Source organism: Leopardus geoffroyi, chromosome D1 (genome assembly GCF_018350155.1).
Source record: "Leopardus geoffroyi isolate Oge1 chromosome D1, O.geoffroyi_Oge1_pat1.0, whole genome shotgun sequence".
Lineage (NCBI taxonomy): Eukaryota > Metazoa > Chordata > Mammalia > Carnivora > Felidae > Leopardus > Leopardus geoffroyi.
Genome location: NC_059329.1, coordinates 65,643,432 through 65,659,066, shown reverse-complemented (window position 1 = coordinate 65,659,066; position 15,635 = coordinate 65,643,432). Strand labels below are relative to the sequence as shown.

Sequence of the window (15,635 nt, the reverse complement as noted above, 5' to 3'; positions counted from 1 at the left end):
CAGAGTTAATGGTCTGTGACCTGGCCTATAGCCCCCGAAGAAGCACCCTGGTTAATGAAGAGCTTTAGGTTGAATTTTAGAGGATCCATTACTCTGCAGAAGATCCATGTGCTGCAGTAGCAGGCCCCTTCCTCAGCCTCTGGCAGGTGGTGAGATACCTGGCGCTGGGTGGTGTGTGATTTCTGGACAGCTGGGCAAATCCAGCCGGGCTAAGCTCACATTCTTCCTTGTGCTCCTGGAAACTCACTGGCCCAAAGAGAGGCCTCTCCTGTCTGCACCACCTTTCCTCCAGGTTCTGTGTCTCCCCTGTGTCCATTGAGGGCTGAGGGCTGCTCAGTGGAGCTTAACTGAGAGTCTTCCTGAGCAAGAGAAGCCCACTCTCTCTGTCTTCTCTGGCAGGAGTGACTGGTGGTTCTGGGGACTTCGCCTTGTACTGTCCTCTACACACACAAGAAGTGCTCAAGCTATTCTGTGAGACTTGTGATGTTCTAACATGCCATAGCTGCCTCATGGTGGAACACAAAGAACATAGGTAGGGATGGCTGGCTGCTCAAAGGGGGCCTGGGAGGGTTCTGGACTCTGCTTTGCTAGTGCTGGCCTCCCAGTGCATCAGAATCCTCTCTCTGCCTGCGCCAATCTGGAGCCCTGAGGCTGGAGTTTTTCTCTGCTCTTGCCGTGGGGCTTCTCTGGAGAAGACCTGAAGGGTTAAGACTCTGCACTATATCTGACTTTCCCTAGATGTAATAATCCCAGCTTCCATGGGCCTGGCTGAGACAATACATGGTGGGGGTTCTTGCTTGACTGGCATGCTCAGAAGAATACTCGGATCTCCTCAGCTTTTTCTCTGCCACCTTCTTTAGGTGTAGACATCTTGAAGAAGTTTTGCAAAACCAGAGGATGCTTCTGGAAAGTGTGACTACACAGGTGGCTCATAAGAAATCTAATCTACAGACCTCTGCAAAGCAAATTGAGGACAGGTAACACAGACTAGCCCCTTGCCAATTCTGGAAATGCTGTTTCTTGACATCCTGGATGTTGATATCAGGCTATCAGATGTAGTACTTATGAAGAATACATGAGGTTAAGCAGATGTGGGCATGTGGGCATGTGTCCCAGAAGGCATATGTCCTGGAACTTAGAGGTCTCAGGGCCAGTGAAAGGGCTTTGGGCCATCACTTGGTAAATGGGACCAAGCTAGGTCAGGGTGATCAGTGTGAGTTTGAGCCTAGGCACATGCCTCCTGAATGTGGCCCATGACAGACATAGCCAGGGTAGGTACTTGAGAATGAGGGCGCGAAGCAGATTCTGGGTTTATCATGAGGGTGCAGTAACTCAGTGGAAATCTACCCTTTATCATCCCTTTCCCAGTGTCTTCCATATACATCTACAAATGATATAGAACCATTAATATTTAATGTAGGAAGAGGAATTAGTAGACACTAAGAGCTCATCATGTGGCAGGCACTGGGTTGGACATCATACATGCATTATTTTGTTCAATTCTTACAATTCTTAGAGTTGGATTAGCTCCATTGTACTAATGAGAAGACTGAGGTTCAGAGAGGTTAGGTGACTTGTCTGAGATCACACAGCTAGTCAGTGACTGAGCTGGATTTGGAAGCTAGGTATGTGTGACTCCAAAGCCTGTGTTCTTTTTAAAAAAAACAACTTTATTGAGCTATAGTTTATATACCATAAAATTGTTCTTTTAAAATGTACAATTCAGTGGTTTTCAGTATATTACAAGTTGTGTAAATCATTGTTACCATCTACTTTTAGAACATTTTATCACTCCCCAAAGAAACCCAGTTCACATTATTAGTAGTTACTCTCCATTCCCCCCAACATCCCTAGCCCTTGGCAACCACTAGTCTTCTTTCTGTCCTTGCCCATGCTCTTTTTACTGCATGGCATTGTTTAGTGGAGTATCCACCTTTTTAAGACAACAGATTACACGATGTCATACTCATACTCACTCTTTCTGTCCTGTCTCCATTGCTGTGTAACTAGTGAGCTGCTGGGTTGACTTGAGTGTGGACCTGATATTTACCTAGAGAAAACCTGGTTGAACTTTGGGCCATTGGCCCACTTAGATCAAGTGGGCTGCGTGTGCAAAGGGTAGGGTGGTGGAGGAGGGTTCTTATTTCTTTATATTTGGTGCCTGCTGGGCCCTGATCTACATAGGCAGCCTCTAAGTTGTTGGCTGTTTTGTTTGTTATCTCTAGGTCATCATGGGCCTGGAGGAGGGGCTCATCATGCTATGTCCCATTCTATTTATAGGATTTTTGAAGTGAAGCATCAACACAGGAAGGTGGAAAACCAGATCAAAATGGCCAAGATGGTTCTGATGAATGAGCTGAACAAACAGGCCAATGGGCTCATAGAGGAGTTGGAGGTATATGTGGACAGATGGATCAGATGGCTGGGTTGGCGATCTCCCTGGGTCAGAAACCAGGCACATATCAAGCTAGTCCCAGGGCTTAGAGCCCCCTTGGCTGGAATTCAGATATGCAGTTTCCATAGCTTTCTGCTGTTCTCTATATCTTAAAATGTCCAGTCTAATTTGGGGAGGATGGCTCATTAGGGGCTGGAAAATCAGTTCAAACTCCCATCAATGCTATAAGGCTTTAAGTCATCTGCCTTCCTGGTCTATAGACGCTTATCGCCTTGGAAGAGAGGATCATGAAACAAGTTATGCCCAAGAGATGTAGGCATTTGTTCATGTCCTCGTTCATTTATCACCCATTTCATATTTGCACTATAAAATCCACCCACCTTCCTCCCTCCCTTCCTGTGTCCCTCTGTCCCACTGTTGTCCTCTCAGGGGCACAATCTCATCTGACCCTGTCAGGGTCACACCAATCCACAGGCCACCAGACTCCCCAAACAGGGGGACTGAAGTCCAAGAACAGGATCAGGGACTCTGTCTTTGTCCATACATACGCAGGGCATTACTAATGAGAGAAAGCGGAAGCTGGAGCAACAGCTACAGAGCATCATGGTTCTCAACCGCCAGTTTGAACATGTGCAGAATTTCATCAATTGGGCTGTCTGCAGCAAAACCAGTGTCCCTTTCCTGTTCAGCAAAGAGCTGGTAAGAGCTCCAACTCATCAATCACTGCCTTTGGGCTAGTAAGTGAATAAGCATCTTTTTACCAAACCCCACAGTGCCAAGGTGCTAAAATGGTCTTGCTTTCCTCCAGACAACTCAGGTGGGAAATTTTGGAGTCCTGTGTTAGGTCATGGATTGAGACATGAGCCCAGACACCAGCAGTGTTCTGGGCATCCCGTAGACAATTGTTTGGGTTTAAATGGGGGCTAAGACGAAAGGAGGCATCGAGGATGATATTGAGGTATTGGGCTTGTGAGGATGGTGAAGACCAGAAGGAGAAAGAATTTTGAAAGAAGTTGGTGGGGTTTATATTTGTATATGTTGAATCTAAGGTGTCTGCAGGGCATCTCGAAGATGTCCAAAATCTGTTTTGCTTGACGGGTCTGGAAGTCAGAAGAAAAATCAGGGTTGGGGCTAGAGATGTAGGAGTAACTGGGATCTTGGTGGTATCACCTCGGAAGAGTGTGTGAAGGAAGAGGACAAGAAATCTGGAACCCAGGGCAATACTATCATTTTCAGCATAGACAAAGGAAGAAGAAGAGTAAAGGACGGTGAGAAGAAATAGTCATAGATGGCATGAAAAATAGGAGGGTGTGGTGCACATAAATGAACAGTTTCACATTTCAAGTTGTCCACATTATTGTCGCTACCTAGGTGAAAGAGGAGTAGTGAAGAGAAGCCTTGAGATTTGGGAATCAGGAGGTCCCTGGTGATCTTCTGAAAGAAATTCCAGCAAAACAGGAGGGTGAAAAGCTAGACTGAGGGGCCTTAGAGGAGGTGGGGAGGAATTAGAAACAAGTGAAAAGAGGGGAAATAAGGTAGCTTGAGAAGGGGATGGATTTGGAGGATTGATTTTTTTTTTTTTAAATGTGGAAGGCATTTGTGCAAGTTTCTTTGGGAGAAGAGGTTGATGATTGAGAAAGGAGATGTGTGGTGGAGTGAGCATCTTGAGAAGGCAGGAAGAAATAGGACCTAGAGTGAACCAGTGGACCCTAAATGGAAGGGGCACCCCTCTGAGAAGGAAGAACAGGAAGGTCTCAGTATACTGTAGTTAAGGTTGGAGGTACATATGGTACCAGTTTGGGGAAGTTTGTCTTTTGTGTCTCTTGTCCTTTCTGAAGTAGGAGGTGATAATAGGAGAATTAGGCACTGGGTAAGTAGAATTGAGGAGAGAAGTGTGGACTTTAGATAGTCATCGAGGACAGTGGAAGAGGAAGCCAACAAGAAAAGAAGTGATAAGAAAAAGGACTATAGGGTGCCCCCGAGGTTAGTGATCACTGAAGTGGCCCCAGATAACATGGCTTTGGGATGTCTGAATCGACGTAAGGCTAATAGACTGTGGTGATGCAGAGGGAGTTAAGCGCTAGTGATACTGTTACTGAAAATGATGGGAAGCTGGAATGGCCCTAGGGACCAATGGCACAGGGCTTGGGGAGTTCGGTAAGGTTGAGGAGCAAGCATGCTCAGAAAGAGTGAGAGCTAGTTAAAGCAGGGGCCAGTTGCTAGAGATGAAGGTCTCTAGAAGATGAAAAGGTCTGGGTGAGGTGGCTGACCTGAAAAGAGGGCTGAAGGTGATTGACACGAAAGAGAGGAAGGAAGAGGCCAAGATGCTGACTGAGGCATTGGTTAACTAGATGATGGCAAGGGTGAGTTGGACACTTGCCAAAATCCTGGATAAATGGACAAGTTCATGATAGGGGATAGATGGAAGTGATGAGGGAGGAAGAGGGCAGTTGTTAGGATGGGGTGTTACATATGGATGGAAGGACAGCAGTGGGAGCTCAGAGAATGTCTGCCTTTGTAGGCTTTCAAATCAAGGTTATGGAAGAATGAATGCAACTCTTGAGAGGGCTGCCAGGCAGGTGATGTCTGAGGGAGAATTATAGACCATTCAAGGCCTGAAAGATAAAAGTATAGGGGATCAGGAAACCTGGATAAGAGGAAGGGCATGAGCTGGTAGGGGCAGGGAGGGGACAAGGTCAGGGGAAGGGATGTGAAGATACCAAGGTGCAAGGAAATGAGCATATGGGGGACCTGAGGCTAAAGACCTATGGTTTTGAGCCCTTCACCCTGTGGAAGAGTGAGGGAGAGGGAGTTGTCATTCAGGTGCAAGATGCCCAAAGAAATGACCTTTGGCTCTGTTGTCAGATTGTGTTTCAGATGCAGCGATTGCTGGAGACAAACTGTAACACAGATCCTGGCTCCCCTTGGAGTATCAGATTCACCTGGGAGCCTAACTTCTGGACCAAGCAACTGGCTTCCCTTGGTGAGTCAGGGCCCACCCTGTGGGCTTTTACATAAGTGCTAACAATGAATAGAGAGCATCTTCTTAGCTTACTGGGTAGGTTAGCCTAATCCCAAGAGAAGGCACTCCCTGAGACTGCCAGTGGTCATGGAGTCACTCAGCAGACCATTTTGTGTGTGTGCGAGTGAGGTGGGGTTGAGGAGGGGGACAACTTAAATAGCAATGGCAATGCAGGACTTTTGTAACAGGACCAGTTGAAATCTGAGGTTTCCATTCTGCATGAATGTCCCTGTTACCTTGGTTTCATTGCTAGAGGAAACAAGACAGTGGCTCTGCTCTTCACACTGCTGTATGGCAGTTCAGGTGAACCTCTGTCTCTGTGGCCATACAAGGGTATTCGTGTGCGTAGGCACAAAATGGGTATCAGCAACAAGGTGAGGGAAGGAGGGAGGGACAGATAATCCATGGCCCTCCCTGCTGCAGTGATTTTCTGACATTGAGTCTTTAGGCAGAATGTAGACAACCTGAGGTTGTACCTGTGTTGATGGCCCAATGGTAGGTTTGTTAAGCTAACGGCCAACTGCTGCCTTCATCTGGGTTGTTAACCTCTATGGAAGGTTTTTGAACTTGACAGAGAGAAGCATAATATTTAGATTTATTCTTTGCTTCCCTCTCCACTTTGATTTAATTCAGCAGACCTTTGGCAGGCCCTTGCTGTGGGCCAGCACCCCATGCTGGGTGCTGAGGGATCAGAGATGAATAGAACACACCTCTGGCTCTCAAGTTGTTGGGTCTTCCCTAAGCAAGCCTCATCAAAACAATGAGGCGAGGAAGCCACAAGATTGAGCTAGGCATACTAGCACTACTAATGCACGAAGCCTTGGGACCTCAGGACAGTGCTCGTGTCTGCTACTGACCTGGTGTTGGAGCTCTCCGACTCTGTCCATCCTACTTGCCCAAAACACAGCTTCCCAGACCTATATTTGGAGACTTATTCATTTGTCCCAGGGTCAATTCTCTCTCCTTTGCTACTCTCCAGCATACTACCTCCCCATCCCCAATGTTGACTTTTTTTTTTTTTTTTTGGTCTGAGCCTGTGTTAAAAAGGAGTGGGTGCTATTTGAAGGAGTCCATGGTTTCTGTAGCGGGATACAAACAGAGTGAGGACTGAGCATCTGGTAAAAGCTGAGCTAATGTCTCAAATGTCCCTGGCCCCCAAAGGTCCATACTGGTTCCATTGCTGACAGCATTCTAGACCAAATCTTGGAGTTCAGGGGTTGAATTTCCTAATCTCTGCACCTGGTACAGGTCCACTGACTGATGTCCTTTGGTCCCGGGAGCAGGAAGTGGCAAGCAGGGAACAACTGCAGATTCCCTTTGGAAACATTCTCTATTCTGAATTTTCAGGCTGTATAACTACTGAAGGTGGACAGCTGTCCCGGGCAGAGACTCCTGCTTATGGAGGCTTACAGGGACCACCATCCTTTTATCAAAGCCATCAGTCCCCAGTGGCACAGCAAGAGACTCTCAGCCACCCCTCACATAAGTTCCAGTCTCCAGCACTGTGTTCCTCATCTGTGTGCTGCTCCCACTGCTCCCCAGTCTCGCCCTCCCTCAAAGGTCAGGTCCCCCCACCCGGCATACACTCAGCTCACAGCTTCAGGCAACCCTCTGAGATGGCACCTCAACAACTGGGGTCTCTGCAGTGCCCTGCCCTGCTGCCCAGGGAGAAAGAGCTGGCTTGTAATCCTCAGCCACCAAAACTGATGCAGCCCTGGCTGGAAACGCAGCCCCCCGTGGAGCAGGAGAACTCATCTCAGCGGCCGGGGCAGCAGCTGACTTCCCAGCCAGTGTGCATCGTGCCCCCGCAGGATGTTCAGCAAGGAGCCCATGCCCAGCCCCCCTTACAGACCCCCTCCATCCAAGTCCAGTTTGGCCACCACCAGAAGCTGAAGCTCAGCCACTTTCAGCAGCAGCCACAGCAGCAGCTGCCACCTCTGCCGCCTCCGCCGCCCCCACCCCAGCAGCCGCCGCCGCCACCTCTACCTCCATCCCAGCACCTGGCTTCTAGTCAGCATGGAAGCCCGCCTGGGCCTGCCTGCTCCCAGAACATGGATATAATGCACCACAAATTTGAGCTGGAGGAGATGCAGAAGGACCTGGAGCTTCTCCTTCAGGCTCAGCAGCCCAGCCTGCAGCTGAATCAGACCAAATCTCCTCAGCACCTTCAGCAAACCATTGTGGGGCAGATCAACTACATTGTGAGGCAGCCAGCACCCATCCAGTCCCAGAGCCAGGAGGATGCCGTGCAGGTGAGCCTCAGGGTGGCTTGGGACACATGTCCTCCCTGTCCTGGGATCGCTCGGCAAACACAGCCTCCCCAGTCACAGGAACACAGATTCTTCATCTTAGGGTGGCCTTGAACTCAGCCCTCACATTTCAAGTCCGCCCTGGGTTCCCCTGCCCATCACAGAAAAGCTCTAGAGAGCATGGTACTTTGCCCCAACATAGATCTGGGCTCAATACTCTCCAGAGTGGCCTGGCTTAGCCCTGCCCTCCTAGATGACGCTAGGGACCTTGTCCATTAATAGAATCTTCTGAGCTGTGCTAGACTCCTGCCATTGCTAGGACAGAAGGGAGGCTGTTTCTTATCTTTATAACCTCCCACTTCCCTGGCTGGGAACTTAGGAATCTCAGGTGAAAGGGGAGAGCTTCAGGAGCAGCGGGAGGGCATGCCTTTGATTCTAGTGGGCAGCAGCTTTCCAACACTACTCAGCTGTGGACTTAAAATTTACTTCAGATATCTTAAGCTGGGTATGTTTTATATATACTATACGATTTATCCTATCAACAGTGTTAGGTGGGCATTGCCGTGTGTATTTTATAGGCGCAGAAGAGGGGGTCAGAGAAGGCAAGCACTTTGCCTAGAGATCATAAAACATTGAGCGACAGACAGAGCCAAGGCTTGGATCCCAGTCTGCTGACTGTAATTCCACAGAAGAGGCCTCGTTCTCTCCCTGGGGGAGTGATGAATGCCGCTCCTGTCTTCTCTCAGTCACGAGCCAACTGAGGAGGTACATTTGTACCTCTGGGATCTTTGCTGCATTCCACATCTTCATCCTTAACTAGTGCTTTTCTTTTTTTCCTGGAGTTTCCTGTTCCAGCCCCTTCTCCCCATCCTTTCTCACTTTTTCCCCAGTGGTATGTCCTTTAATTCTGTAATCACGTTTGTATCTTCAAAGCAGCTCTATGGACTTTTACTTTATTATAAAATATAAGGCCTCACATTTCTGCTTTAGCACTGACAGCGTCAGATCATGCTTCAGATGTCTCCCTCTGAGGCTCAGTTCCTTTGAGGAGATATGAAGCCACCCTCATGATGGCAGAGAAAGGTCTAGGGTTCACTGAGGACCACAGGCAAAATGGAAGTCAGAACCATTAGGATAGCTAAAGTGAATACGGCAGGGTTAGCCCAGAATTCTTGGTTTGGGTTCTATCTTGAGACTATCATATTAGGATGTAGTCTCAGCAAGAGTTTAGATAAGAGTATCTTTCTTTCTGAAAAATTTTCAAGCAGGTCACAATGTATAGTTGATGACAATGGGTAATGCAGGGTGGCCATCAGCCTTTGCTGCTGCCATTGCTACTCTTTGCGGTAAAACCCACTCAAATTCTTATTTTCTTCTTCAGGCTTCAGATGAGCCCCCAGCATCTGAAGGTCCAAAGCCGTCTCTCCCTCTTGACAAGAATACTGCTGCTAACTTGCCCCAGGCGTCTGGGGAAGAAACCCCTCCCAGTGTCCCCCCACTGGACAACACCATCCGGCACTCCTCTCCAAATGTGGTGAGAAAGGTACTAATGGAGCCCGCATTTCCTGACCATGGGGGGCCCGCTGCCACCCAAGAGCCCGGGGCCCTGGATGAGGATGACTGGGCTGGGGGGAGGAGCGTCCCTGTTCCATCCCTGGATATTACGCAGCCCTGACTCATGCTGTCTGTCCTAATGAGTCTGCAACAGAGTCCTCCTTCACCCCATTTCCACTCCCACATGCACTTAAAATGACAGCAATTGTCCTTCATTTAGGGTGGAAGTGGTAAAGGGAAAGGGAAATTACACACTTACACAGTGCCTGGAATGGTGCATGGGCTTCACAGTTCTGTGAGGTGGGCACCCCCACTTTCTAGCTGAGGAAACTGAGGTCCAGGGCCCTATAGTTTGTAGACAAGAGGGGTGAGGTTTATTTAAAACCGGGTTTGTCAGAATCCAGAGACTGTTTTTTCTCTGCAATGAAAATGGGGAAAGTATTTTATGTGTCCCCACAACCCAAAATTGATTGGCTTTAGAATTTGAATCAGTGGAGTTTTTTGGGTGAGTGATTTGTAAGGACATCCTGCAGAGGTAGCTGAGCATCTAGGGGCACTGAGAATTCTGGAAGATAAGCTACCCTTCCTGTCCACCAACTTACCTGCTTGCTAGAAATGTTCATTTACCCCGGCAACAGCCCAGAATGCCACAGCCCATCAGCTGTCTTCCCCTTATCCCTGCCCTTCACCCTCACCCCTGTCATCCTCCTAGCTGGAACCTCATTGATGAGTTGTGCTCCCCACTCAGCCTGCCCAGTGTGCCTTGGCCTGTTTCTACTTGTCCTGTTGCCTTCTTTGGCCTGGTGCCTCCTCTCAGCCCTGCACTTGAAGCTGTGTCAGCTCTTTGGTACCCTCCCAGACTGCATGCTTAGCCCTGCACATCCCCCTGGCTCTGTGGCCCCAGTACACAGTTGTCCTATGTACCTGCCCCTCACTGTGTTTCCCCCAGTGACGCTGCTGCCGTATGTATCTTAGATTAGTCTATCCCAGTGACACTTGAGAAGAGACTTTAGAAAAGCAAGGGATGGCGAAACGAAATGGTAACTTGGAAAACCCTGGTGATGCTTGAAGTCTGGCCCAGGCCTCTGGTATTAGTGGTTGTTTGCCTATGCTGGGCCTGTCCTACCCTATTGAAAATGGTTTGGCCTAGAGGCCATAGAGATGCTATAAATAGGCCCTTTGTGGCTCTTAAGGGTTTAACTTTTTACACTTAGGCTGTTTGTCTATCGATCCATCCATTTATTCACTCACTGTTTTATATATATATATATATACATATATATATATATATACATATATATATATATACACACATATATATACACATATATATATACATATATATATGTATATATATATACACACACACACACATATATATACCCATATGTATATATACTTATATATATGCTAGTATATGCTAGATGTTTTGCTAGGTTCCAGGCACATATCAGTGAATAAGATAGTCTCACACTGAAGCTTACAGTCTAGTGGGAGAGACAGTTAAATAAGCAACAACAATAAATATGATAAAGGGCTGTGATAGTCACTGGGGTGTATAGAAGGAGCACATAACACTGGCAGAAGAACTTTTCACAGAGGACTTCCTTTGGGACATGATTTTTAAGCTGAGGTTTGAAGATGTTAGGCTAGTGAAGGGGTGGGGAGAGGGCTAGAATAAATATCCAAAACAAATGGCTAGTAGGAAAGTCCAGAAGTGCGAGAAAGCCTGGGGTGCTTAGGGGGTTTCAGACAACTTGGCTTGGTAGGAACATGAGGTGTACTGTGGATGGGAGTGAAACCAGAGTGCTTGGAAGGCCTTGTAAATTATGATACAGAGTTTAGGATTCAGTCTTGGGGGTTGTGAGGAGTGAATGAAGGATTTCTAGCAAGGGATATGGTTTGAATTAAATTTTAGAAAGTTCACTTTAGCTGTAGGAAGGGAGACCAAAATACAGAGAAATAAGAGAGGCTAAATGGAATCAGTAACAATGGGTATAAGGAGGAAGCGTGGACTTCAAGAGATCAGATCACAAGAGCTTTTGGACTTGAAGTCTGATTGGTGATGGAAAGTGAGGGAGAGAAAGTCCTTTGGCTTGACACCCAGGTCTGTCTTGCCCACTGGGTTGCCATTCACTGAGATGGGGGCATGGGAAGAAGGGCCTATTTGGGGGGAGGAAAAAATTAAGTTTGAATTGTTGGTGTTCTCCTGTGGAAGCTACATAAGAAGATGACCAGAAGGCAGCTAGCTCTAGGTTTATGTAGTTCAGAAGGCAACATGGGGATTGCCAGTGCTCAAGTGTAGTAGAAGCCACACAGAAAATGCCACTGCTTATTTAATGAGTCTTGGTTCTGTCCCCACACACAGTACAAAGGAAAGGGGTGAACCGTGTGCAAGCATGGAGTCCACGCTGCCTGTGTGGGTAGCCCACAGGGATCTCTGATCAGCAAGGGGATGCTGCCCTACTGTGTGCCTTTGGGTTGGCAGTGGGGTTAGTGAAGGTCCTAGGAACTCTGACTTTTCATCTTGACCTGCCCCTGGCCCTTATTAGCCCGGGCTCATGCAGAGGTTTGGAGGAGCAACTGGCCCAGCCTTTTCCCGATGTTTTATAGGCTTCTTCATGGCTTGGACTCCCCGAGAAAGGAACCTCAATGTTGCCATCCTGGCCCAGAGCAGCCTTTGGGTCTACTTGACTGAGAGAGGTACTGGTTATACACAAAGTTACTGAGATCAGAGAAAGGGCTTTCTTTTGGTGGGAATTCATTGTCTGAAAGCTTGGATTAGGCATGGTGGAGGGTATGAAGATTGAGGACACCAAACAACATTTTGAGCATCTTATCATTAAATGATAATACTTTGTATAGCATTTTTCTATCTCTTCCCGTAGGTTTTTACATGTATTTTTCCATTTTATGTCTTTGTTTATCATAGAAGTGTTATGAGGAAGCCACTTTCATATTCCCCTTTGAAAGATGTGGAAACTGAGACACAGAGAGGTTAAGTGACCCACCTAAGAGTTATACAGCTGAGCATTGGCAAAGTTGGGACCAGAGCATGGGTTCCTGGCTCTGCTCATGCTTGGGGACTAGGTTAGACTGTCTCTCCCCGTGTACTGCAGTGTGACAAGTACGACTCCATCTGACCGCCCACTTGCTGGATTTTCCCCCTTACAGTCGTTGGGAGTAGCCTGAGGCCCTGCTGGGGAGAGCTCTTAGGACCCAGCCTCGTTTGGTCTTGGTTATCTCTATCTGGTAAAGGTATTTTAGCCTCCAACCTGCTCCTGAGCCTGTGATGGCCTGTGAGTGCCAGGGAAGTCGGAAGTCTATGTGAAGGCCACGGACCAGAGGAAGCTGGGGCACCAGGCGTCTCTCTGGGTGTTCCACAGCGACTCCTCCATGCTCTGAGCTGCTCACTGATGTTACATCACCACGAGGAGGACTTCCGCTACAGCACAGCAGCTGTGCACAAGTACCTGGGGGTTGGTCCTGACCGAGCTGATGGTGAACGCATTGCTGCTGAAAGTGAGATAGGAACGTTTTTGAATGGGTTTTCTAGTGGCTTGAGCTTGGCAGTCTCGGAAGGAGCTCATCCCACTACCTTCCCTGCATCCAGCAGGGTGTTTTGGAATGAATTTTGACATTTGCCTGGCCCTCACGGTTGCCTAATCTTGGTTTAGCCACTCTGAAGAGAAACCACGGTTACCACACTACAAAGAATACCTTATATCCCAGGTGAAACTGGAAGACATTTTGATGGCTGCATTTTATACTTCTGAATGAGTCAACTGCTGAAGGACACACATGCACTCTTTTCCTCAGACCTCTCCTGAAGTCAAGGCTGTGGGCATCACAGAGAGCCTGTCTGAGCCGTAATTCAGCTGCAAGTGGGACCTCTCTTCCACTCACATGTGGTCCACATCCTCCACGGAAGGCTGAGCAAAACCACCAGGATGCTGCTTATGGCTTCAGAGGAGTCTGAGATGTATTTTTAGTAAATGATGCCCAAGCAGTAGGCATTCCTGTGGTCTACATTAGTAAGAGTGACGCAGAAGAGGAAGGGATAATGACTCACATGAAGAGCATTTATATCATTATCAAAGCACTTTGATGCCCGAGTTTTTAATTTGATTCTTATAACTCAAATGTACATTAACCTGTGGAGGAGGAAATTAAAGTCCAGAGATGGGAAGTGTCTTGCTTTAACTCATACTCTAAATCTTGGCTTACGTAAAGGAAGTACTGGGTGTCCTGCCTTCATAGTCTCCAGATCCATGGCCATGGGCCAGGTCATGGCTTCTCAACTCCAGCAATGATCATTGCCTCGTAGCCTGGTCTCAACAGCAGAATTTGCTCAGGATCTTCCCAGGGCCTCGTGAAGCTTTCTTAGGGCACAGCCTGAGTTCTGGTCAGGAATTGCAGAACTATACAGAGTTCTGCTCTGTCCTGCTCAGAAACCAAGCCAAGTATTCCCCAGGTCTGGCTCCCTGAATTTTGCAACTTCTAGGAAGGCTCTTTCCTCTGTTCTAGCCTGATTTCACTTACAGATCAAATCTAAGATCTTTGTCTAGGTTTCCTGGTTCATGAGAAAACAGGTCCTTGCTCCTGGGCCCTAAATTTCCTTACAGTGGACTGGCCAAAATATCTCTGGCCTAATTCTTCAGAGTCTCCAAGGCTTGGGTTTGAGTGTTTTATTCATTCTGGCTTTTACTTCAGATTTATAGGAATCAGCCTATTCCTTTCCTCTTCCTTCCACCTCTGACTCTAAGATCCTCTTTACCATTTCTGTTTTTCCTGAATCATCAGGACACTGGACACTCTTCAGTTCTTATCTCTTCATCACCCATGAATGTTTTCCCATTTGATTCTGGTCAGTTAGCATGTATTACCATAGTTATATCCAAAGGAATAGTCTTTTTTTTTTTTTTTTTAGATTTATGATTTAATTTAATTTAATTTTTTAAAATTTACATCCAAGTTAGTTAGCATATAGTGCAACAATGATTTAAGGAGTAGATTCCTTAATTCCCCTTACCCTTTTAGCCCATCCCCCCTCCCAAACCCCCTCCAGCAACACTGTTTGTTCTCCATGTTTATTAGTCTCTTACACTTTGTCCCCCTCCTTGTTTTTATATTATTTTTGTTTCCCTTCCCTTATGTTCATGTTTTGTCTCTTAAAGTCCTCATATGAATGAAGTCATATGATATTTGTCTTTCTCTGACTGACTAATTTCACTTAGCATGATACCCTCCAGTTCCATCCATATAGCTGCAAATGGCAAGATTTCATTCTTTTTGATTGCTGAGTAATACTTCATTGTGTATATATACCACATCTTCTTTATCCATTCATCCATCGATGGACATTTGGGCTCTTTCTATACTTTGGCTACTGTTGATAGTGCTGCTATAAACATGGGGGTGCATGTGTCCCTTTGAAACAGCACACCTGTGTCCCTTGGATAAATACCTAGTAGTGCAATTGCTGGGTCGTAGGGTAGTTCTATTTTTAGTTTTTTGAGGAACTTCCATACTGTTTTCCAGAGTGGCTGCACCAGCTTGCATTCCCATCCAAAGGAATAGTCTTAATTTGTATAAGAGCTTTTCATTCAGCTGGGGGACCACTCACTGTCCATAAAAGCTACAACTTTGCTATTAAAAATCAACTTGTGAAACAACTTGCTGGGGAAATGAGTTCCTTCCTCAGGTATCTGATTCAGTTGTTTGAAGATCTACTAATGTTAAACCAGTCTACCCAATCTGAAGCTTTGAAGCACTCAGATATTCCATGATTTAATACAAATCTGTATACCTCAATCCTTATCTCCTCATCTGTTTCTTTCAACCAGAGTGAAGGCCTTTAATGTATTTCCAAGACTTAACTTCCAAGTCATTGCTCCCCTTTCCTCTGTACATTTACAGGGCAATCAGTCTTTGACAATCCTAACTACTGGGGCAAAAACCCAGAAGTGAGCAGGCAAAGCTTCGGAGCAGCAACAAGAACAGATGTCACAAAGCCCACACATTATTTCTGCATGAGATCATAAGGCCACACTCAGGTGTCTAGTATAGAGGTCTTGACAGCAAACTTAGTTACATGGTTTCCTTTGGAAATTTTAGTTTTCCTACGTGGTAGCAGTAAGCAGAGTGAAGCAAGGAGTCAGGACTTCTGTAATGTCAGCTAACGACAAAGGAGAAGACAAGAACCATCACCTGGAAAAATGCCACAGTGTGAGGTCATTTGGTGAAAGGACAAGCTAAGCCCTGCATTGCCTTATAGCATCACTGAACTACAGCCTACTCCAGCAACAGAAGTCCATCCAAGCTTGTTTATGTCCTTAAGGAGTGGTCTCATTAGGCTTCATGAACTCTATTTAATATGACAGGGTGGTGTGTAAAGTGTTTTAGAAGTAGTCCC

General features: G+C 46.8%; 1 protein-coding gene across 3 annotated transcripts in view; it reads left to right on the top strand.

Annotated features, from left to right (window-relative positions):
* The window catches only part of TRIM66 (tripartite motif containing 66), a 57,628-nt gene that overhangs the window by 28,355 nt on the left and 13,638 nt on the right, over positions 1–15,635 (top strand). For all 3 annotated transcript variants that reach the window (XM_045484409.1, XM_045484410.1, XM_045484411.1), the window contains 7 exons: positions 400–532; positions 861–977; positions 2,281–2,395; positions 2,948–3,094; positions 5,261–5,378; positions 6,765–7,669; positions 9,048–9,209. In XM_045484409.1, coding sequence (XP_045340365.1) covers positions 400–532; positions 861–977; positions 2,281–2,395; positions 2,948–3,094; positions 5,261–5,378; positions 6,765–7,669; positions 9,048–9,209 — 1,697 coding nt within the window. The remainder of the gene's footprint in view (positions 1–399; positions 533–860; positions 978–2,280; positions 2,396–2,947; positions 3,095–5,260; positions 5,379–6,764; positions 7,670–9,047; positions 9,210–15,635) is intronic.